Source organism: Priapulus caudatus, unplaced genomic scaffold (assembly GCF_000485595.1).
Source record: "Priapulus caudatus unplaced genomic scaffold, Priapulus_caudatus-5.0.1 Scaffold812, whole genome shotgun sequence".
NCBI lineage: Eukaryota > Metazoa > Priapulida > Priapulimorpha > Priapulimorphida > Priapulidae > Priapulus > Priapulus caudatus.
Genome location: NW_014577873.1, coordinates 7,885 through 31,541, shown reverse-complemented (window position 1 = coordinate 31,541; position 23,657 = coordinate 7,885). Strand labels below are relative to the sequence as shown.

General features: G+C 43.9%; 1 protein-coding gene across 1 annotated transcript; it reads left to right on the top strand.

The window, feature by feature from the left end:
• The first annotated feature begins 2,566 nt into the window (after positions 1-2,566).
• On the top strand, positions 2,567-22,668 carry LOC106813703 (FTS and Hook-interacting protein-like). Its single transcript, XM_014817911.1, has 14 exons — positions 2,567-2,672; positions 7,043-7,233; positions 7,687-7,980; positions 8,391-8,678; positions 9,770-9,928; positions 10,744-10,830; positions 12,402-12,449; positions 14,051-14,218; positions 14,644-14,723; positions 16,796-18,036; positions 19,062-19,240; positions 19,969-20,149; positions 20,418-20,532; positions 21,105-22,668. Exons 2-14 carry the CDS (start codon positions 7,081-7,083, stop codon positions 21,274-21,276), a joined length of 3,165 nt encoding a protein of 1,054 aa, XP_014673397.1. The 5' UTR covers positions 2,567-2,672; positions 7,043-7,080; the 3' UTR covers positions 21,277-22,668.
• The last annotated feature ends 989 nt before the right edge of the window (positions 22,669-23,657 follow it).

The window sequence follows — 23,657 nt, the reverse complement described above, 5'->3', positions numbered from 1 at the left end:
GCTGTTTTCGAAAGAAGAACTTGTTTCTAGCATGACTGGAAGTACGAATGGTGTTTTCCGATATTGGCTACGCCTGTATCTGTGGCGCTGGGCGAGAGGCAGATTAGACTCGCTCTGATTGTCGATCTGTTTGTATAATGGCGAATGTTTATTTACGAAAGTTAAAATGAAGCGGGGTGTCTGAAAAACAATCTTTTAAGAAGTGAATAGACGATTCGAAGTGAATGTATACACATATCGTGTAGCAGAGGCTAAAGTCCATGTAAAGGAAACGGTAGTGTTTATTTTCGGGCGGCCAATAGCGGCGTACGCGCCGCATGATCGCAGCGCAGCATTTTGCATGCGAGATCTCACGAAATTTCAATGAACCCCGTTCTGTCCCAATATAACCCTCACCAAAATATAAAAAAGGTTATATGGGACAGAATTATTCGGTCTACAGTTGATGATGCACAGAAATCTGTGCATCACTTCGTGATACCTAAGGTGCCTAAAGTGGATTTGCACCAATGCCGTCCAAATGCTCATCTGCAACACACAAGTACACCGCACGCTAATCCGACCAGGCTGTGTGACTAACGTCAATAGTCACACAGACCTAGGTCTCCTAACCCTAGCAAAGACCGTTTCTTGGAGCTAACCGCACGCTAGCTCTACTACTATAGCCCGCTTACATTTTAACTGCTGCTGGGTTATAGAATGAGCCATTAGGGATGTGCGGGACCGACTTTTAAGCACGCTTATACCCGCCTATAAAACGTCTGTGGTAGGCAATTAATTCCTCTTATCCGAAGTGAATATGTCTTAAGTTATATCAGCTACTAAAATTTAATCTCTAACTATCGTTTCAATGGTATACTTGCGGTATTTCTTGTGAACGAACATTCGATTTGCGAACTTCAAACGGCCATTTCTGGCGGCGCTGCAGCAGCGCCAGTCAGCGGGAACTATGTATTTCCGCACGTGGAGGGGTGGGAGGGTTGGGTTGGTTGTGGACAAAAACATTGTTGTTGTCAAGTAACAAATTAAGCGATCAAAAAAGATTGTAATATTAGTTTTGTCATGAAAGATGAACAAATTACTATTATTAATTTGTTACTTTGACAACAACAATGTTTTTGTCCACAACCAACACAACCCGCCCACCCCTCCACGTGCGGAAATACATAGTTTCCGCTGACTGGCTGGAGTAAGTTGTTCCCGAGCATTCGTAATGGCTGGTTCTATAGCCCAGCGGCAACTGTACACGGGCTATAGTACTAGAGCTAACCGCACGCTAGCTGCTGCACACTGACACATATTCATAAATATACTAATATAGCTCTAGTAACTATAGCCCGCGTGCAGTTGCCCAGGGCTATAGGATCTTCTATTACGGATGCTCGGGACCAACTTAGTAACGGTTACTTGCGGCTATAAAACGTCTTTGGTAGGCAATTAATGCCTCTTATCTGAAGTGAATATGTCTTAAGTTGTATCCGCAACTAAAATTTAATCTCTAACTATCGTTGAAATGGTCTGCTTGCGGTATTTCTTGTGAACAAACGTTCGATTTGCGAACTTCAAACCGCCATTTTTGGCGGCGCTGCAGCAGCACCTGTCAGCGCCTTGGACCCCCTTGGTCCCTAACATTCGTAATAGAATGTCCTATAACCCTGCGGCAACTGTACGCGGGCTATAGTACTATAGCTAATACTAATACTAATAGTATATCTATATATTTATGTGTCAATGTGCAGCAGCTAGCGCGCGGCGTACTTGTGTGTTGCAGATGAGCATTTGACCAGCATTTACAGGTGATTAAAGGCGAATTAAGGTAGAGAAACATTAAGACTGGTAGTAAATACATTTCGTGTTTATTTACCTTTCTGTTTTTTTTGAGACGTTCCAAGTGCCTGTGTATAATCTTAGTTTTTAGCTCATCTGACATAGTCAGATGCAGCTTGTAGAATCGCATGATCGTCCGTCCGTCCGTCCGTGCGTGCGTGAGCGTAATTCCTAATGTTCCTAATGTTATTTTGAGCAATATCTAAATAACAGAATAACACTCGGAACAATAATGATTACATTATAATATTAATTGAAATCTCGTCACATTGTTTCTGTGTTTGGAAAGATACAAAATTTAGGCAGTGGGTTGGTGGTCAGACTCAGATGATATTAGACTTCTCATGTTTTCATAACACTTTTGAGAGGTTAATGCCAGCTAACCAGCCGTGCTGGGCATCTTTGATGAATATAGGCCAATCTGAGCAGTGAGGGGTGTACCCCTCTGACTCTTTTTACTTCTACTCTGTACTTGCGCTACTCCCAAACAACGCGACGACGATGGCGAAACGAAATAGGCGGAGGAAGACTGGGAAGAAGAGAGGATGGGGTAGATAAGGGGAGAAGAAGAAGATGTTTATAAGAAGAGTGGGGATTAAAAAGACGAGAGGAGCATAAGCTAAGGCGAAGAAAAAAGAAAAGAAAGAGAATCACATAGAGACAAAAAAGAAAAAAAATGTCGAAGAAAATAGCTTGTAATTCCAAAAAGCAGCCACTTGTTTTTCGTCCAATATGGGAGCAAGTGGGAGGAAAGTTCTTTGCGTAGCTAGTACTTTACTACTTAGTTATAGGTATTTAATCTGAAGATCGCCCATTGAAAAATACCGCATGTGGAATTCCTCGCTGTAAGTAAATAAACCGTTCAGTGTCTATTCGCGTCAATAATGCATGAGACGTCGAGTCTGCAACGCACAAGGAATCGTCTGAAACTGCAAGTAATTTTGATGGCGCAAATCCACGTCGTTACTCTTTAGACTTTAGGCACCTTGGTTGGCTTAGGTATCACGAAGTGATGCACAGATTTTTGTGTATCATCAACTGATGCACAGGCTTTTCATATATCAAGGAATGATGGAAAAATCCTAACCCTAACCCTAAGTCATAAAGTATAACCATAAGTATCACGAAGTGTGTTTAATAGGGTTAGTGTTAGGCCTAGAGTTTTTCAACTTTTTGCATCATTCTGGTATACGGAAAGTCTGTGCATCAGTTGATGTAGACCGAATAATTCTGTCCTATATTATATATAACCTTTTTTTATATTTTGGTGAGGGTTATATTGGGACAGAACGGGGTTCATTGAAATTTCGTGAGATCGCATGCAAAATGCATGCGCTGCGAATGCGGCCCGTACGCCGCTATTGGCGCGAAAAAACCCCTACCGTTTCCTTCTACATGACTTTACCTTGCTACAGATATGTGTATACATTCACTTCTATCGTTATTCACTTCTTAAAAGATTGTTTTTCAGACACCCCGCTTCATTTAACTTTCGTAAATAACATTCGCCATTTACAAACAATCAGACCAATCAGAGCGAGTGTTACAATAGCCTGGTTCTCACTTGCAAGGAGCCCAATCGGAAAACCCATTCGACTCTTCCCGTCATGCCTAGAAAGCAGTCATGCGCTATTCTCTGAATGGTCCGAGGGTACCCGATTGGCAAGGAGCCCTTGCTCGCCTGTCAATCGGGTACCCTCGGACCATTCAGAGAATAGCGCTGTTTTCGAAAGAAGAACTGTTTTCTAGGCATGACGGGAAGAGTCGAATGGGTTTTCCGATTGGCTCGCCTGTATCTGTGGCGCTGCAGGAGGGCAGATAGACTCGCTCTGATTGGTCTGATTGTTTGTAAATGGCGAATGTTATTTACGAAAGTTAAATGAAGCGGGGTGTCTGAAAAACAATCTTTTAAGAAGTGAATAACGATTGAAGTGAATGTATACAGCAAGGTAAAGTCCATGTAAAGAAACGGTAGTGTTTATTTTCGGCGGCCAATACGGCGTACGCCGCCGCATGATCGGCACGCAGCATTTGCATGCGATCTCACGAAATTTCAATGAACCCCGTCTAGTCGCCAGATATAACCCTCACCAAAATATAAAAAATTTTTATATAGGACAGAATTATTCGGCTCTCAAGTTGACATGATGCAACAGCAAATTGTGCTATCAACTTCGTGTGATAAACTAAGGTGCCTAAAGCTGGTATTTGCAGCCAAATGCGTTCCCAAATGCTCATCTGGCAACGAACACAAAGTACAATCCGCACGCTAATACCAGACCAGGCTGTGTGACTAACAAGTCATAGTCATCACAAGACCTAAGTACTCCTAAGCCCATACAAAGACCGCCGTTTTCTTTGGAGCTAACCGCACGCTAGCATCTACTACTATAGCCCGCTACATTTTAACTGCTGTGCGTTAATAGAATACCATATAGGCATGTTGGCGGGACCGCGACTTTAAGCACGCTTCACATACCCGCCTATAAAACGTCTGTGGTAGCAATTAATTCCACTTTATCCGAAGTAGAATATGTCTTAAGTTATATCAGGCTACTAAAATTTAAATCTCCATAACTATCGTTTCACCTGGTATACTAATGACGTATTTCATTGTGAACGAACATTCGATATTGCGAAACTTTCAAAGACGGCCATTACTGGCAGGCGCCCTGCAGCAGCGGCCAGTCACGGAAACTTGTAAGTTCCGCACGTGGAGAGGGTGGAGGCGTATAGTTTGGTTTGTGACTAAAAACATTGTTTTGATTGATCAAGTAACAAATTAAGGCAGATCAAAAAAAAGATTTAATATTAGTATTTGTCATGAACGAATGAACAAATTACATAATATTAATTTGTTACTATGACAACAACAAAATGTTTTAGTCCACAAACCAACACAAACCGCCACCCTAACCACAATTGGCGGAAATACATGAGTTCTCTCTGCTGACTGAGCTGGAGTAAGTTGTTCCGCGACATTCGTAATAGGCTGGTTCTATAGCCAGCGGCAAACTGTAAACACGCTATAGTACTAGAGCTAACCGCACGCTCCGCATGCATCCACTGACACATATTCATAATATACTAATATAGCTCTAAGTAAACTATAAGCCGGCGTGCATTGCCCAAGGGCTATAAGATCTTCTATACAGGATGCTCGGACCGGCCAGATCAACTTAAGTAACTGGTTATCTTTGCGGCCTAATAAAAGTCTATTGTAGGCAATTAATGCCTCTCTTATCTGAAGTGAAATAGTCTTAATGTAATCCGCAAACTATAATTTAATCTTAACTATCGTTGAAATGGTCTGCATTGCGGTATTCTATGTGAAACAACGTGTCGATTGCGACTTCAAACCGCGAGCATTTTTTCGCGGCGGACTGCAGCAGGCACCTTGTCACGGCCTTGACCCCGCTTGTCCGCTAACATTACATAATAGAATCCTATAAGCCTGCGGCAACTGTACGCGGGCTATAGTACTATAAGCTAATACTAATACCAATAGTATTATTGCTATATAATTTAAGTGGTCAAGGTGCAGCAGCTAGCGCGCGGTCTACTTTGTGTGTTGCATGATAGAGCATTTGACCAGCCATATTACAGGTGATCCAAGGCAATTTAAGGTAAGAAACATTAAGACCGTGAAATACAATTTCGTGTTTATTTACAGCTTTCTGGTTTTTTTTTGAACGTTCAAGTGTGGCCTGTTATAATCTTAGTTTTTAGCTCATGCTGACATAGTCAGATGCAGCTTGTAAATCGCAATTATCCGCCGTGAAAATCGTCCGTCCGTGCGTCTGTTGTGCGTGCCTCCGTCCGTCCGTCACTACAGTTGGGCACACAAATCTAAACGTACTCACGTACGTCTGGGGGTAATCACGAAAAACGAGTTGGGGATTCGAAGCTGGGGTCAAAGATCAACAGGTCAATAAGGTGTAAAAGAAGGGGAACATTCCCTCGCTAACTTAAGGTTATATGGGAGGAATGCAGAATATGCGGCACAAACATATAAACGGCTTGACCTAGGCACGTGATAGTCGCTGTATAGCATCATGGTAGGAAAGGCCATCACTGTTGCCGAGAATTGAGTCACATAGAGTAAAGGTCAATGGGGCACAGGCAGATTTAGAGCATTTTCTGAGGACATGGTCTGACGAAGCGCATTGAAAAACTTTTTTGTTTCAGCGGTGACCTATCATTTTTAAATGGCTTTATTGAAAGGACCAATGCAATAATCTTTCCACTTACCGTGCGAAGCAGTAAGTGTCTGATAACAATTTTGACCTCCTCAGAGGAGGGTTAAAACATGGATTTGTTGACTGTTAACAATGGAGTGCAACTGCTTTTTGCTATTGAAGCCTACAATCCCCGACTACTCCACCACTTCCCCTCCGCCACCCCTCCCCGCCCCTTCCGCCCACACCACCTCGTCCCCACCCTCTCATTCTGTGATAAGTGGGGCCGGTCCTAACAATGAATGTGTAACCAACTGCGTGTCTGCATATCTCGCCTAACAAATGTGGTACTACGCACGACTGAAATTTTACGTTTATAATCGTAGCAACAGACCTCAGATGAGCCCAGACGCTCTGCGGCTCTTGTAGTACTTTTACTTTTAGAACTTAGAAGCAACGCCAACAATATCAAATGAAGATGGGTATTTTCAGCTCGCATAATTTGCCAATTACGATCGTCCCTGTGGATGAAAATTAAGTGAAGCGGTTCGCCATCGTTGCCTGACAATTCGTACGAAGTTTGTATGGTGTTGATCGTGAACAGATCACGTTTATACACGTTGCTGCGCTACCACGGGGAATACAGTCGGCAAGCATGGAATGATGGATCTTGCACAATCTAAGCCTTGTATTAGGGCTGGAGCTGGTCTGTGTGATATGGTATAAAATTCTAAATGATGAATTTCTCGTTTTCAGTTAGTTAGGTATGATAATCATTAATGTAGCTGTACGTGAATAGGGCTGCAACTGGAGCCTAGATACTTTTCTATAGAGAGTCACGATAGATCCTTAGTTGTTTGCTAAAGCATAAACCAATTTGAATTAATTGTGCTGGGCCAACGATTTTCGCATATCTCTAATGGCATCTTGAACCACAACAACCAATGCTAGACGACACTTGTGTTAGCGGAAAAAAAGTCAAACAAGTCGTGCGATATTTACGACCAACTTCAGCCGTAGCGTATGGTTGTTTGCAGGAGAGCAGACGTAGCGCGTAGCTGCTGATGCTGCAGCTATGAGTTGGCTACGGCGTCGCAGCCCCGTGCCAGCGCGTAGGCCCACGGGCGACCCTCGGCCACTCACCGACCAAGCAGCCTGCTTGGAGGCGCTGCAGTGCCACTGGACGGATGCACTGGCCATCATGCGCCTCACCAACATTCACAACAACGTGAGTTTCAGGCTTTCTGCCATCAATATACAAAATTTTGTATAGTATTAATTTGTTATTATATTATTTTAATTATTTAGTTTCTATATTATAGTTTTTAAATATTGTTTGCTGGAAATAATTTGCAGGGCTCGGAAGTAAATTTTTATAGTCACGTGATCTATGTGAATTGGCACCATCTCAAAACAATCAAGCCATAAAATTTCCTTCAAATCCGTTTGTGGTGGTGACAGTGGGAGTCGGAGAAGTATTAGACAGGCTCACCAAACAAAATGGCTGATTGCACTGAATTGTTCATTTATAGTCTTTTTATTTATGATAGAAGTAGAATAGTAGTACAAAAATGCATTAATTTAGCATTGATTGTTATCAATTCTGTTATCAGGAATGTTAGGCATTTTATTTTTTGTTATGAGTTTAAATTACTGTGAACTTTCAATGATACCATTTCAGCCCCGCATCCCTGCGACTGCAGACGACGTAGAAAGTGTTTGCAATTACGTCCAGAAGATGGCGCAGCTGCTGCTGGAGGAGGGTAGGAATGGGGAGCTGCACGGGCCCATGCTCGACTTATTCATGACGGAGGGCATCTTGGAAGAGGTGTTTCTCTGGTGCAACAGCACAGGAGAGTTTGCGAACAGGTTGAAGCTGGAGCAACTTCATATCTATGAGCTGCTGATCGTTGAGCTTCAGCACAGCATCCTCGTCCACAAGCCCATCCTGCGGCCGCTGCTGAAGCTCCTACAGGTACGTGCTCTCTCTCTCTCCTCTGGCTCACCTGCTTTGAAATCCTTCCTGTGCAGTAGATCTGCATTAGCTACATAGCTGATCATTATTGGGAGGGTTGGTTTTCTGTGTTACCAAGAGTTTAGGGTTTTAGTTTATTTTCTGTCTCTCTCTCTTTTGCTCTCACTTTTTCTAACACTTTTGCTCTGACTTTTGCTCTCGTGCTCTATCTATCTCTGTCTCTCTCTATGGCTATCTCTCTCTCTCTCTCTCTCTCTCTCTTATCTTTGTCTGTCACTCTTGTCTTGATATCTCATCTGCGTATTATTTGTCTCACTGCACATAAATTCATGTGTGCACATTGTAGGCGTGTGTCCAGCTATATATAGCTGCTGTGGTCAGCATAAATATATATGTACACGTGTGCGCAGGTATGTGGGGAACGTTCGCCGGTGGACGTCGAGAGATCGCTCGTGTCCGTGCTCAACCACATCTGCATGTGCGTGTCGCAGTACGACAGCCTGCTCGAGTTCTTCTTCAACGCGGCCACTGACACGTCCGCTTCTAAGTTCCTCGTCTTCTCGATCCTGACGCAGTTCCTGCACCGCGACGGCGCGATCGGCGAGCAGGCGCGTAACTCGCTGCTGCACTGCATGGTGCTCTCCGCAAAATTCGACTACGTCGGCGCATACATCGCAGACGAGTCAAACTTTTGCCCGGTGAGTTGCTGTTGAGTCATCGTCGTGCGTTGGTTGTCGTCGCACGTGTGTCTGGTCAGTCTTGCACGCATGCAGTGATGTTTCTAACCAAACCCTAATTAAATGATTTGTTTAGTGCCGTAAACCCTGCACCCAAATCAGTAGGCCCATCCGATTTATGCTGACTGAGGTTATTTAAAGATAAGTGTGAGATTTGGGACGTTTAAATGCATAGATGATCATGCAACGTATTTGTTCACTACATGAGCAGCATATTGCAAAGCAGTTTGCATCCTAGCTATGCTGTCTCCGAAATGTTAGGTCAGATCACCGAAACGAAGAGTTTTAAAGGTTGGCCTTGGTCTCATGCATTAGTCATAGCCACTTAGCTGTGATTACGCATTCTCATTGAACGCGTGTGTTCACATATGTCTGTTCGGTTATGCTGTTGTCTGGGCTTGTAAATCAGGGGGTTTGATTAGATGACGATCAATGCTGGTAGTAAATAATTCGGAGCGATAGCTGTTGCCCTTAGGTTTAGTTTAAAGATTTAGTTTGTTCCAGGCAGAGTATGCTCGCTTTCATCGCAAAATCTAAGGTTACTTGTATGCAGGAAAGCCATGGGCAGGAAACTGTACCTGTGATGAGCTGAACTTTGAGCTAATTGGTTTTCTAGCACTGTGAAAAGTGGTTCCCTAACGAAGGGTAGCCTATAAAATCCATGCAACATCGAGCCCTGTTAACGAAGCTGATTTCAAGTATAGCTTCCACAATATCGGCTTTCGTTTCTTTCACCTTGGCACCGGTTGCTGGTGCCGTGTTTTTCGTTCCTATTTGCAGTAGTATTGCTGAAAATCGGTTAGTAATAAATCCATGGCTGTGGCTAGAATACTTAGTTTGCCCTCGTGCCCTTCACATAAATCCAATGTTATGTATGTATCTCTCTTTGCTACACATAAGATGTGTTAAAAAATAATTGGCCTTGGTATCACTCTGAAGGAAATGTTTGCCGCAGTGCCACTACAACATGTCTTGGTGCTCTAAACCGATAGCTTGTCTTGCTCTAATAAAGTAATTTAATTTTCGCTGCAATATGCCACTCTAATGCATAGGTGTTGGCGACGGGACTGAGCGGGCTGTACTCACGACTTCCCAGGAAGCTGGAGGCCTTGCCGGAGGATTGGCACGAGCTGCGAGACGAAGATAAGGAGCAACTGCCAGAGCTGGAGACGTTTCTCGGCTCGCTGGAGTTCTGCAATGCCGTCGTGCAGGTAATGAGGCCATGATAAAAATATTGTTTGTTTGCCCTCACCCGACCGACCCGCCAAAAAGGGGCTGACTCAAAAAATGTTATTGATCTTTCTCTCTTTTTTTTACAAATTGTATCACTGTACATTATGTAAATCTGTAGGCAATACATTATATGTACCAAGCAAAACAAACATTCAACATAAAAGGCATCTCCACAGAAGCACACCCGAGCATGTAGACACCATGCTGAATTTGTAAAAAGACCCCCCTAAAAAAAGCCCAACTACTTACCCAAACTTTTCAGCCTGGGTTGGGTGAGGGCAAACAAAGATTTTTTAATTGTGGCCCGAACGACTCGCGCCTGCTTTTTTGCGATGCAAACACGAATTTAATGACTGCCTCTCATCGATAGACGTTTCGCCGAGAGGTTTTAGATAGCTCTCGACTGCTTCGGTCGTGTAACGACGAGTTTACGGTTGCAGCACACTTTGTTGCCTAGCAACACAATACATGCTTTTTCACTGTTTTTTTAACCAGCGCAGTAATGTTGAGTTTCAATCCGAGGCTTGATAGTGTGCATTACCGCGGAAGACATTCTGACTTGTTTTAGAGTTATTTTTACGATCTCTAAATGACGCGAGAGTCGCTCTGAGTTGCGATAGTGATTGCTGCGAAATTCTGTTAGCATATTGTGTAATGCCGTCTGTAAGTAATTGAGTAGAGCCACACCTAGAATGAGAAACCGAGAGCTGGAAAATACTGAACGCAAGACATCTGTCTTTTCGTGATCCACCTGCATTCAGCTGAATGTGTATGTACGTTCATCTGTTTACAGGTGGCGCATGCAGCTGTGCGGGATCAGCTCATTGACTATGTATACCATGGTTTCCTCGTCTGTGTTATGGGGCCAGCTCTCTGCCAGGTATGTTGTATGTTGCAATATGTACAGTATAGCAGATCCTCAAATGCCTATATAGAGATTCTATTTTATGGTGGTGACGGCACGGACGTAACTCCACTGCAGAGACGTGGTCGGGCCGCTTTTGTAACACTATCAGGTTCTTGTTTTGTTTTGTTTTGTTTTTTCTTTAATTTTATGCCAGCCCTTTGCTGAATGTCACATGGTTTTCCCCTTTTGTTTCTATGGCTGGTTAAAACACTATTTGTTCTCATAGTTTAATGACTTTGTGATGTCAAGAGTAAACAGTGTATAGATCTGGGCCGGTTTCACGAAGCATGATTAACTTTAATTATAGTTAAATCAATAATCATGATTAACTTTCCGTAATTATGATTAGTTAATCATACTTAAAAATATGTTTCACGAAGTGATTTAATTACATATTTAACGAATCACATAATTAGCCGACTTAAACATGAATTACACTGTATTCAAAATGGCGGACAACGGAAAAAGTACCTGCAAAACGGTACCTGAAAAGGAATTAATTTGCAATTATAATTACTAAATTAGTACAGCTAATCTTAGATAATTTCAATTTCCTTGGGAAAAAATCGAAGTAAAATTTCCAATTGTAAAATCTGCAGCCTACTTACTGTACTAGTACTACCTACATACTACTACTAGTACTAGCAACTAATTATGGTTAGTGGATTTAATCATGCTCCTGAGTAGAATTAAATATTGTGATTAACTTAATCATGATTAAAGTTAATTACGCTTCGTGAAACAGTTACTTCTATTTAAGTATGGGAGGTTAATCATGATTAGTGATTTAATCATGATTAAGGACTTAATTACGCTTCGTGAAACCGGCCCCTAATTTGCTTACTGAAATCCTATTTATTACCTGACATTCCTACTATAAAAATCTCCCTCCATCTTTGATTCCTCCGCGTTCCTACTCTACCCCTCCATTCCATCTCTATCCACATATGTTGCACCTAAAGCCATTTTAGTATACTACATACAGAAGATGCCTACATGGATAGTATGACTCTTAATGTATTCACGCAAGTGAAAGTAAATCTTAAATTAGGCGTGTAATCACGCCTAAGGGCGTAACGAGAAACATTTCGTATTTTAGTTGTGTCACTCAGCCGTGCTGGGCAATCATCTTTTGCACTATCGTCTAAGTGTCTTGCGGTGATGCGCACTTCTGTGAATTACCTGCAATAATACTACGGATAGTTAGCTGTTACATTTTGGTTGTGCCAATATCAGTTAGGTATGTTAAGGTGATTGATTGTGTGGATGCACTTTCTCCTATTCAGTTAGCACCATATTATATAACCAGGAGTGAATAATAGAGAATCTCTATTATTCACTCCTGATATATTGCAGTTTGCAGGCACTGATGCCATGTCACCACACGCCAGGTGTCACTGCATGGAAATAACATCGTTATTTGGCTCCATCTTTGAAAATGAGTTGTTGCAGTGATGAGGTCTTGGGTGCGGAGAAACGATTTTTCTGACAAATGCTTTGTTTTTAACTTCTATTTTCGCTGCTGTCTTTCTCTTTTCTATCAGGAGTTAATGGGAATTCCTTACTCTCTACGCCATACGCCGTACACAGTGGTCAGTATGCAGCTACCTAGTGTGCATGCTCATAGTGAGTGAGATATCTGACGAACCCCTCTCCTGAAAAGAGTAGTGGTTTTTTAGAGACGATGGTGTGTGTGTGTGCGTGTGCGTGTGCGTGTGCGTGTGCGTGCGTGCGTGCGTGTGTGTGCATGCATGCATGTGTGCGTGTGCAGGCGTGTAGGTGTGTGTGTGCGTGCATGCATGTGTGAAGGTCGAGTTGCTGTTATAGGGGAGTATTGAGCAAAGCATAGTGGCCTTGTTCAGTTGTTAGGCTTTCATATGAGTGCGTGTATGTGTGTACACGTCTACACGATTGTGTGCATGCGTGCGTGTGTACATGCGTGAGTGCGTGCGTGTGTGCATGTGTGTACACGATTGTGTGCGTGCGTGCGTGTGTGCATGTGTGCACACGATTGTGTGAGTGCGTGCATGTGTGCATGTGTGTACACGATTGCGTGCGTGCGTGCGTGCGTGTGTGCATGTTGTGTCTATTTTGTGGGTTCAGTACTATTAGAATCAAGAAGAGAAATGTTCCTAATTGTAGGAGATGCAATGAAGCTTAGTATGAAGTACATTGCATGCTACATAAGTCCAAAGTCTGAGATGAGCTTACCAAAGAGAGAAGGTTGCTCTAATTACTGCATGTATGGGTAGAAACCCCTCGTCGAGCATCTGGGTTTATGTTTTTGCTTTTCAGCAGCTGTTCCTTGCTTACAGCATGCTTACTTTTACAGCAGGGGCTATTTCTACATCATGGTCTAACTTGTAGAATACTGCATGGCTGGACCGTACTTGTTGAATTCACTGTTTGTGCATGCTGTACTAACATCACGTTGATTATAAATGTTGCACAGCATGTGTACACTGCATTCGTGCACTAGGTGCATAGGGCTTGCATGCATGCACACACACACACACGCACACGCACACGCACACGCATACACATACACACACACATGCACTTGTGCACGTTTCTTGCAGGAGCCCTATATAACAACATATAAAAAGTTGTAAGCGTAGTCATCAAGCGAAATGTTAGGACTTGCTATCTCGATGTCCTTGTTAGCCAAAGGGTAATTTTTCAGGTGTCATTATATTCGAAGGTAATTATAATTCGCTGCTGATTGCAGCTGTTCGTTACCCCACCGCAGCCTCAGCACACACACATGTATGGTATGCCGTAAACGAAACAGGTTTACTGAACCATATTATCGTGACAAGTTTCAATTAACAGGCGCAATTTCGTGGTGATTCTAAGTAAAAAAAAATTCTCAAGGTGAATGTCCATATTAAATTTCCCATCTCTTAGTTTTTGGAAGAGTACTGAATGCAAAATTATATGTCTATAGCATGTGAAATTCAATATCGTGGCAATCAAAGAAAGTGAAAACCCTCATAAAACGAAAAGCTTGAGTTGGGGCGACGAGGAAGTGGTCTTTATTTTGTAATCACACGTTACCAGGTATTCACAATAAGTGTATACAATAGAATTCTCATTTATTTCATCAATGCAAGAGCGACTCGGGGCAATATACGTAGACTGAAAATGGTGACAAACGGGTGCCTAATTTGCCGCGCATCTTTTGTCTGCTAAGAGCTCGACGGACGAGGTTGTCATGGCAACGGCCTACCTGAAGCTGTTCATCTCAAACATCACGGACAAAGCGCTGATGAAAACGTTCCTACGATTCCTGCTAGTAGAGAAGTTGGACGGTGCTGTCATCATAGACTCAATCGTCTCGCGAATAAACAACTCCGACCGGGTATGTCTCCCCCCCTCCCTCCCCTCCCCCTTCCTTTCCCCCCACCCCCACCCCTACCCCTTTCGTTTGCCTCTCCCTCCCCCCCTTCCCTCCCCACCCACTCCCCCAAAATTGGCTTTAACCTTGAGGGCATGTCGGATACAACATGAATTAAAGGCCTGGGTAGAATCCTGATAATATAATATAATTGTAAAATAAATATAGATTGTCAATTCGTAACATGTAAAGATGATAATGTTAATATATCTAGATTTGTTCTAGCTGCTATATGTCATATCCAGAAGTAAGGTTCTACCAAAAAGTATGTAAATGTGAGGCCAAATTAAGGGATAGAGTATAACGTATTAGGATGTGATGCCATTTCTTAATTGCCCAATTGTTATTTTAATTATTCAATTAACTATGTTGTTTTCCATTTCATTCAGCTATGTCTTGTCTCCCTTTCGTTGATCCACACATTGCTCAGTCTTAACTGTGAGGAGGTTATGCTGCATCTAGTCCTCAGGTAAGCATGCCATTGGGAAACATATGGGTACTATAATCTTGTCTTTATCTATAAAACAGTTGTCTGTGATATTATCTATATAACATGTTACCGGGTCGTAGGCCTGTGGGGGGCAGCAATATCTTGAGGGCAAAATGAAAAAATAAGCTGGCTAAATAATCGTAAATAACCCTAACGTGAATTTTTGGTCACTTATCCGTGAAAGCCTTGTCTCAGACCCACCCCTACCACACTATGGACGTCGATCAAGAGCTGCGCCCATCGCTCATCATTACACCCCCTAGAAATTTGCTCAGCCTATGGCCCTGTGTTATATATATTATGTTATATAGCAGCTGTTTCGTGCTCGCCTGGGCAACGGTTGTAAACGTAGTGTTGTACACTTTATGCGTTATAAGTGATTATGTGACTAGATGCAGTTTCGTGTGAAATGTGAAGAATACTAGGTGTGTGAAATGTGAAGAATACTAAGGGGATGTGTAGAAACTGGGGTATGCTGAAGAATACTAGGGTGTGTGAATGAAGGAATTGGTGTAAGTGAAGAATACTAGGTGTGTGAAATGTGAAGAATACTAGGTGTGTGAAATGTGAAGAATACTAGGTGTGTGAAATGTGAAGAATACTAGGTGTGTGAAATGTGAAGAATACTAGATGTGTGAAATGTGAAGAATACTAGGTGTGTGAAATGGTGTCCTTTTAAACCAATGAAACTGCAGGATGTTATTTATTCTTTCTTTTTTAGTATATATTACATCTGTGTCTGGTGAACAATATATAGCATCACCCTGTGAATGCATGTGTGCTTGTATGCAACGTTTTTCCTGAACAGTATGGTTTTGGAGTTTCCAGCATGTTGCCGGTGCTTTCTATTCTATACTGTACCGTACTGCACTGCATTGTACTGCATTGTAATATACTGTACTGCACTGTACTGTACTTTACTGCATTGTACTGTGCTGTACTGATCTATACTGCCCTTCACTGTACTGATCTGTACTGTAGTGTGCTGTAGTATCCTATGCGATACAACGCTACGCTATGCAATGCTGCACTATTGAACTAAAAACACTATACACTGTACTCTACTTTACTATACTAAGTTAAACTGTACCGTACTGTACCGTACTGAACTAAACTATACTACACTGCATTTCAGACACGTATACATATACTATAGTGTGCTGTGGTATACTATACTATACTATACTATACTATACTATACTATACTATACTATATTACTATACATAATACTTACTATACTATACTATACGTACTATCTATAATACATATACTATACATACTCTATATAACTATACCAATGGGTTCGATAGCGGGGTCTTCAAAGTCTTATACAGTACTTATTTTGGTCCAAACAATAAAATAAGGGCCCTATATTAGTACTTATATTTTTGGGCTAAATCTGAGAGAAAGTACTCTATATCCTTATTTTTTGCAAGCCTACAATATTCATATCAATTGTTTGTATAAACTGTTATCGACTTAGCAGTAAAATGTTGTATATATAATACGGAATAATAAATCTGCTGTGCAACTGTGTATATTAAATATTATTAGTGACGCTTTAATAGTTGGTATCTATCAGAAACTCGCGTAAAAAAAGTAATTATTTTGGCCATCCAGCAAGAGCGTCTTATAAGTCCTTAATTTCACACATGTGTCTTACTACTATGAACCCTGTATATATACTTACTATATATACTATACTATACTATACTATACTATACTATACTATATTACTACTATACTATACATACTATGCTATACTATACTATCATACTATACTATACTAATCATATACACAATATGCTATACGTAATACTTACTATATCTACTATACTAATATACTATTACTATACTAACTACTATAAATATACTATACTTATATACTATACTATACTATACTATACTATACTATACTATACTATACTATACTATACTATACTATACTATACTATACTATACTATACTATACTATACTATACTATACTATACAATAGTATGCTATTCTATGCTACACTACTGAACTAAACTATACTACGCTGCGTTTCAGACATCTCATCCCCTGCAGTCACGTGATGGTGAGTCAGATACGCAGCCTCAAGACGATGGACACGTACGGTTCCTCTGCGGAGAAGCTCCTCTCCCTCGTTCCCTCCTGCTGCGTGCCGGCCCTGCCCCCGATCCCCGCCACCCCGCCCGTCTCCCCGATCGACGCGAGCGCCGCCAAGTCCCTCCTGCTGCGCAAGACCAACTTCTCGCAGGCGGGGTTCCGGCTGGGCGGTAGCCGCGGTCACCACGGCGACGCGCGCCCGGCGTCGGCGGCGGCGGCGGCGTCGGCGCGGCTGGGAGACTACGAGACGGACTACGTCAGCTACCTGCGGGACGCGCATGCCGGCGTCGGAGCGTGCGCGCGCGCCTGCGCCGCGTGCTGGTCGGCGCCGTACGACGGCATGGCGCCGCCGCCGGACGCCGTCGTCACGGCCGCCGCCGAGGCGGCATCCGAGGCCAAGCACGCCGTCGCGGTGGTCAAGCACGGGGGTCCCGAAGACGAAATCGAGGAGGACGAGGTCAGGTGGCGGCCCGAGCGTGTCGTCAACGGCACCGTCGAAACGCCATGCGAGGCGCCGGTGGTGGCTGCGGCGGCGGCGGCGCCCCCTAGGAGCAGGGACGACAGCCTGTGCGACGGCGAGGTGGCGCTGCTGTCGGAGCGGATGGCGCTCGGCGCTGACCTGCCGCTCGTGCACGACTGGCGGCGGCTGTCGAGCGAGCAGTTCGAGAGCGCCCTCTGCAGGGTGCGGACGCCAGAGGGCGCCGCCGCGGCGGGCGACCTCGAGGAGAGCCTCAACGAGATCGAGGCCGTTGCGGCGAGTCTCCAGCTCGACGACGAGACGCCCGCCTCGAGTATCGACGACGACGAGGCGGCGGACTTGAGTCTCTGTCTCGATTGCGAGGCGGCCTCGGCCTTCCCTCCCAATGGCGAGGCAGATGCGCATACACAAAGTGCACTTAGTCAGAGCGTCCTCTGTCCGGAGGAGGGAAGTGACTCGCTGCCAGGGGGCGCTCCCAAGTCATGCCAGGAGGGACAGCAGCGGCGGGACGGGGCAGGGGTCATGAGGAGCAAGGATGATGAGCGAGACGCGGGCGAGACGTCAGCCGTCGTGCGGGATGCGTCGTCGACCGCGGCGGCGGACACGCCGGTGGCGCCACCTGTGGCAGCGAATTGTGATCTTCCAGGTATTCCGTCCACGCCACTCAGCCCCGTCGCAGCGAGGTTTGGCAACCCCGACATCGGTGAGTCCAGCCACAGCTTCGCCTGTGATTAATGTAGATGACAGAGATGAGAATCTCCCATGGCTGACAAATGTACTATTCATTCGCGCACTGCGCGGCAATGCACGCGCAATGGCAGCGTTCATGAATAAGCTAGTTTTCGAAATTTCTGTGCCTCAGAACGCGTCTGCAAGCATCTAATTAAAAAAATGTTCTGGGTGGACCCTAAGACCCCCAGAGAGTGCGCAATATAGTGACCTTCGGTGCGCAATATAGCACTTTGCGCTCTTCTACCAGTAAGTAGAAATATATCCTGCGTTTTTCGTCCGGGGCCGTTCTCATCTTTGAGATGAATAATAATGTTAGTTATTAATAATGTTTATTAATAATAATAAGTAGTGATGTCACGATCATCGATTATACTCGATCATCGGTTGAACAGTGGCTTGAACCAAGCGCTTGGTTATCAAAATCCATAATCGATTTCATCAAAAAAAAAAAATAATTTGAAATAAATGTAAAACTTGGAAAAGTGATGAGAATCAGAGATATCATCGCTACTATATACAAGTTATCCTTTATTAACATACATGTATTATACACACAGTAATAAACAGTGCAAAACAAACAGTAAACAGGGCTAAACAAGCACATACATGCACACACGTACATGCACACGACGTTACGCACATGCAGGCATTCAACACTCCGAGTAACCGATTGTAACCGATCATCAGTTACTTGGGTCCAACCGATGATCGATTACGAAATTACAACCGATTGACAACACTAATAATAAGGCTGGTGACTGACGCTGGAATTATGCAGTCTGTGCAGCTATGGGTATGCATATGTGTATTAAAGGTCGACTTCTGTAAGAATATTGACGATACCCTCAGTCTCTCACGGTTAGGAGTTTATTAGATGATGGCTACTGCCACAGAACCACTTTCCCCTCGGTTTCACGATGCATACGTTTTATCTCCTGGGCAGTAAATGTACAGGATTACGGTAACATTGTTGACGGCTGTGGTTCGTGTTCACAGGTCCATTGTTCACGACCGTGTTCCGCAAGCTGGATAACATGATGGAGAACACGTTCTACGTGAACCTTCATGTGACGGCCGTCGTCGCTCGACTCGCCTGCTACCCGCAGCCGCTCATGCGCTCCTTCCTACTCAACCACAACCTGGTGTGCCAGCCCAGCGTTCGCTCGCTGTCCCAGGTAGGCTCCCGTACGTGCGTGCGCTCCTTCCTACTCAACCACAACCTGGTGTGCCAGCCCAGCGTTCGCTCGCTGTCCCAGGTATGCTCTCGTGCGTGCGTGCGCTCCTTCCTACTCAACCACAACTTGGTGTGCCAGCCCAGCGTTCGCTCACTGTCCCAGGTATGCTCTCGTGCGTGCGTGCGCTCCTTCCTACTCAACCACAACCTGGTGTGCCAGTCCAGCATATGCTGGCTGTCCCAGGTATGCTCTTGTGCGTGCGTGCGCTCCTTCCTACTCAACCACAACCTGGTGTGCCAGCCCAGCGTTGATGAGGTGCCTAGTGTGTGATGTGTGTGAGGTGCCTATGAGTATGATGATCTAGTGTGTTTAATCAGGCTCACACGAGTTTGTTGCGGTTTTGTTAGACTGCGGCTATTGCCAGAGGTGTCATGTCTTGTGATTCTCACACAGTGAGTACTTCTTTCATCAGAAAGCAGTTGTTCATTCATTCATTCATTCTTTCATGACATCTGTTAGTGGTTTGACTTTTTCCCAGTCTCAGGTAGAAGGGGTTTCATTATGATCTGAGATCTGATATCAGAATGATTTTCAAAATCTGGCAGAACTTGGGATTATAATTAAATCTTGAAATAGTAATATACAACTACTAGTCGTGATACAGTTGCGAATTTTGTGATGTTGTAAGTTGTAACTGGTTCAAGTTAAGACTGCTGCTACTTCTATAGGTCCTAGCCTCGGTGAAGCAACAAGTGGACTCTTACTCCCACACGGTCGGTAACTTTGACCAGTTACTAGTGAAGGCACGCAAATACCTCGTCACTCGTGACAAGGTCTACTTCGAAGAGAACAGCAGTCCCGGGACCGGTAACCGGGGACGGGGAGCCGGCACGCTCGATGGAAAGAAAGGTAAAGAAAGAAAGCAGGTTTGATGATGATGTTCTAAAGCTGAATTACGACCACCTCAAACTGCCCTCCCAACACCCAAGTGCGATGATGATTTTTTGATTTGAGTTAAATTTTTGAGCTTGTTGAGTTGTTTGAGTTAATTTTGATTTGATTTTTTAATCTTACGTTTGTGTCCCAATAACGTGAGCGGTCGTACATGACTGCCGACATCGGTCGAATCGGGAGGATAGTCGATGGTTTCTCTGACTACAGTTATACCTGAATATAGTTGCAGAAAAAAAGAAAGGCCTAACGAACTTCCGCTTCTGGAAACAGAGCATCGTAGAAGAGGAGATGTCACCAAGACAGGAACTGGAAACGATCCCGGATAATAAAGGATACAGGTATGCTGTGTATTCTTTCAAATAGCTCTACTCTGGCTCTTTCATTCATGTAGGCATCTGCTGATAACATAAATGTACGTAGTGCATATACTGGAATAGGCTTATTACTTACTGCAAGATACTGCTGTATGGTGTACGTTAACTGTTATATGTCGTGGTTATTTGCTCGCAGAAAGCCTAAAAAAGTATCTCATTACTAAAGGGCAATCAATTAATCAATATGCCACCTGGTGTAGTGCATTCCCAATATGAATATTGAAGTTGGTCAATACCACTTGTAGAGCTGTAAGCAGCTGGCTAGTACCCACGAAATCATTGTGGGATTTCCGTTTATTGTGGGGATAACACACAAAATTACTCCTGTCGAGTCAGCTGACCAACTAAGCGTCAATTATGTCGAATGCTTGTTGATCTATGTTACGTTACATTCACTAAACTGTCTTGTAATAGCCAGCTTGTGATAGCTTAATGTTACTTTGAAACTTGAAACTTGAACGTTGTCTTTTTCGTATCGTTATTGACATCAAATTGTGTATCGATGATGCAAGTCTCCCTGCAACCGTTCTCGCTAGATACATCAACAGGAGATCGAGTGAACCGCCGTCCGAGGGTAAGCTGGAGACCATGCAGCTGCGGAAGGCGGTGTTCTGCGCGATCGTGCTCGAGGAGTTTCTCAAGGAGCTGGCAGCGATCTCCCAGGAGCACGTGGCTCTACAGAACAACAGCCTAGACAGTGACCTGTGATTGTTAGTAGCAGCAGCCTAGACAGTGATCACCTGTGATTGTCAGAGCAGCAGCAGCCTAGACAGTGATCACCTGTGATTGTCAGAGTAGCAGCAGCCTAGACAGTGATCACCTGTGATTGTCAGAGCAGCAGCAGCCTAGACAGTGATCACCTGTGATCATCAGAACCCACCGAATGTCCAGATGCCCCGTACGTACAGGGGCGCAATGAGCAGCCTGCGGGAACCACACTCACCACGTCGGACCGAATTTATAAATTTGATACGCTGATTTTTAAACGTTTTAAAACTATATAAATGATGTGATGGAAGATTTGTAAGCATTTAATTAACCCTCGTTTCCGTGAAGCCGGGAAGGTAGGCGGAACCACTGCAAACTCGAAGGGAAATCTGGACCCTACGGGCTTGCCATGTAGCCGTTCCCTCGAAGTGGCTCTAAGTTTGACAGCTGCTTCGATTGCCGATTAAATTATTTTTCGTCTGCCGTAACTCGATCGACATGCCAACTGCAATACTCACAGCGCACGACTATACTCTGCCTGCGGCCAACCGGTGAACGTGTTTTTACCCACTTACTGACACGCGACTGAAATGCTCGGACGCGTTACGGCAAACGCGAAATGGTTTAAGGGATCCACTCGGAAGACATTTGTGAACAATCTTACGATCTCAATACACGTAGCTAATTTGGGAAGGGGGGGGGGGTGATTCAACCTTTGCCGTCGGAGTGCTATGGCTAAATTCAGTCTGATGTGTCCGTGTGTGGCATTTGTGAGTGTGGTGTGCGTGTGTGGGTGAAGGGGGGGGGGTGTTTATGCCAATTGCGCATTAGAGGTGCCTGGCTATGCGGGAGTTGGAGCAGCTGATGCAGCGAGATAGCCACTGCAAGACAGAAGACAGCTAACAAGGATTTGTACATAGTTTTTTATAATTGTAGTTTTCTTAGTAGAGGTGTGGCACTCACACTGCGAGAACTTGTTGGTAGTTTGTTCATGTGTCTAAAGCTGAGACCGATACCATATGTTCGGGTTTATAAAAAAACATAATTGAAAGTTGGCGGTGCCTTTATATAGAAACAAATATGAAATTGAGACATCACCAACTGAGTGACCCGACACAACTGGCCACCACGTCCCATCCATTCCATCCATTCATGTTCATTCCAAGCTTTTGAGATTGATGATTGCATATTATTTGATTCATTTTGCCTCCTTTAGTCCGTCGACAGAACAGCAGCTGCATTCACACGAGATACACGGCCTCGCTGGTTCCGTACTTATCTGGTGCTGAATTCTGCTGAAATACCGTCCTAACACAACCCGCAGCGTTCACACGAGAATCGAGGCTTAGCTGGCTAGGTATAATATAGACTGGTACCTGGTGGACAGTTCCACACGCTACACTAATGTCGTGTAGCGAACGGGTACCAGTCTAGGTAAGCGCACTACAGTAAGAGGCCTCGAATTGCGTTGTCTCGAACAGACAATACGCGTCCAGCATGGTGCCGAATGTTTCAGCGCGGAATCACTTTCCGCGCCGAGTAAGCCTCGTATTTCAGTACGGTACTTGCTAAGCCGGGTATAAGTCTTGAATATTTTTACCGTGTGAACGCTCAGTACGGTACTGAAATCCTTGTGTGAACGCAGCTTCTGTGGACGAGTTCGTACGTTTATGTATTGGTTTATATAGCAATGGCACAGGTGCTCTGGGCGTGCAGTGCCATTGCTCAACTGACATCATTAACGCGCGGTAAAATATATGTATGATCGATAACTCTCACTTATAAAAGGGTAACGGAGAAGTGATCAAGCAAACCAGCAATATCCGATGTAACATAAATAGAAATAATTATTAAAAAAATCGGTGAAATTCGGTGTGAATATCACAAGCAGCCGTGGCAGATATTTATTTTCACCTCAAACTCTCCTGGCTGAGAATTGCAATAAGCTACAAAGGCACCTTTTAGGTTCTCGATTATTCGTAGTTTAATAATCGTGTCTTCTGCCACCTCTCAGCGGCTGTATATTTCATGTGTAATTCACCACTGTGTAGGTTTTTTGTCATTTCGTCAAAATCATGACTGTGTCAAATCGTACACATCGGTAAACGCTATTTGTGTGGATCTTTCACTCTGAGCACATTCCGGTTCTTGTTATCCTTATTTTCACAAAATGGGTTGTTACTCTCTTAATTTATTTAACAGGCATTTCTCTCTAAATATGTATTTTTCGCCGCAGTTCTTTACCCATTCCGTTAACAATGGTATCAAGAGCAGATAAAGAAGGCCTTCTTTATCTGCTCTTGATGGTATGTATACTTGTCATTGTCTAGCTATTGTTATATTTATAACGACTTGGAGTTATTAAGTCGTTTGAGGAATTT

Bases quoted from the DNA above. Each gene is read 5' to 3' on its own strand.
- LOC106813703 (XM_014817911.1), top strand. From the start codon at position 7,081: ATGAGTTGGCTACGGCGTCGCAGCCCCGTGCCAGCGCGTAGGCCCACG. The intron at 20,150-20,417 runs GTAAAGAAAGAA...ACCTGAATATAG, and splicing joins CACGCTCGATGGAAAGAAAG to TTGCAGAAAAAAAGAAAGGC. The intron at 20,533-21,104 runs GTATGCTGTGTA...CGTTCTCGCTAG, and splicing joins CCGGATAATAAAGGATACAG to ATACATCAACAGGAGATCGA.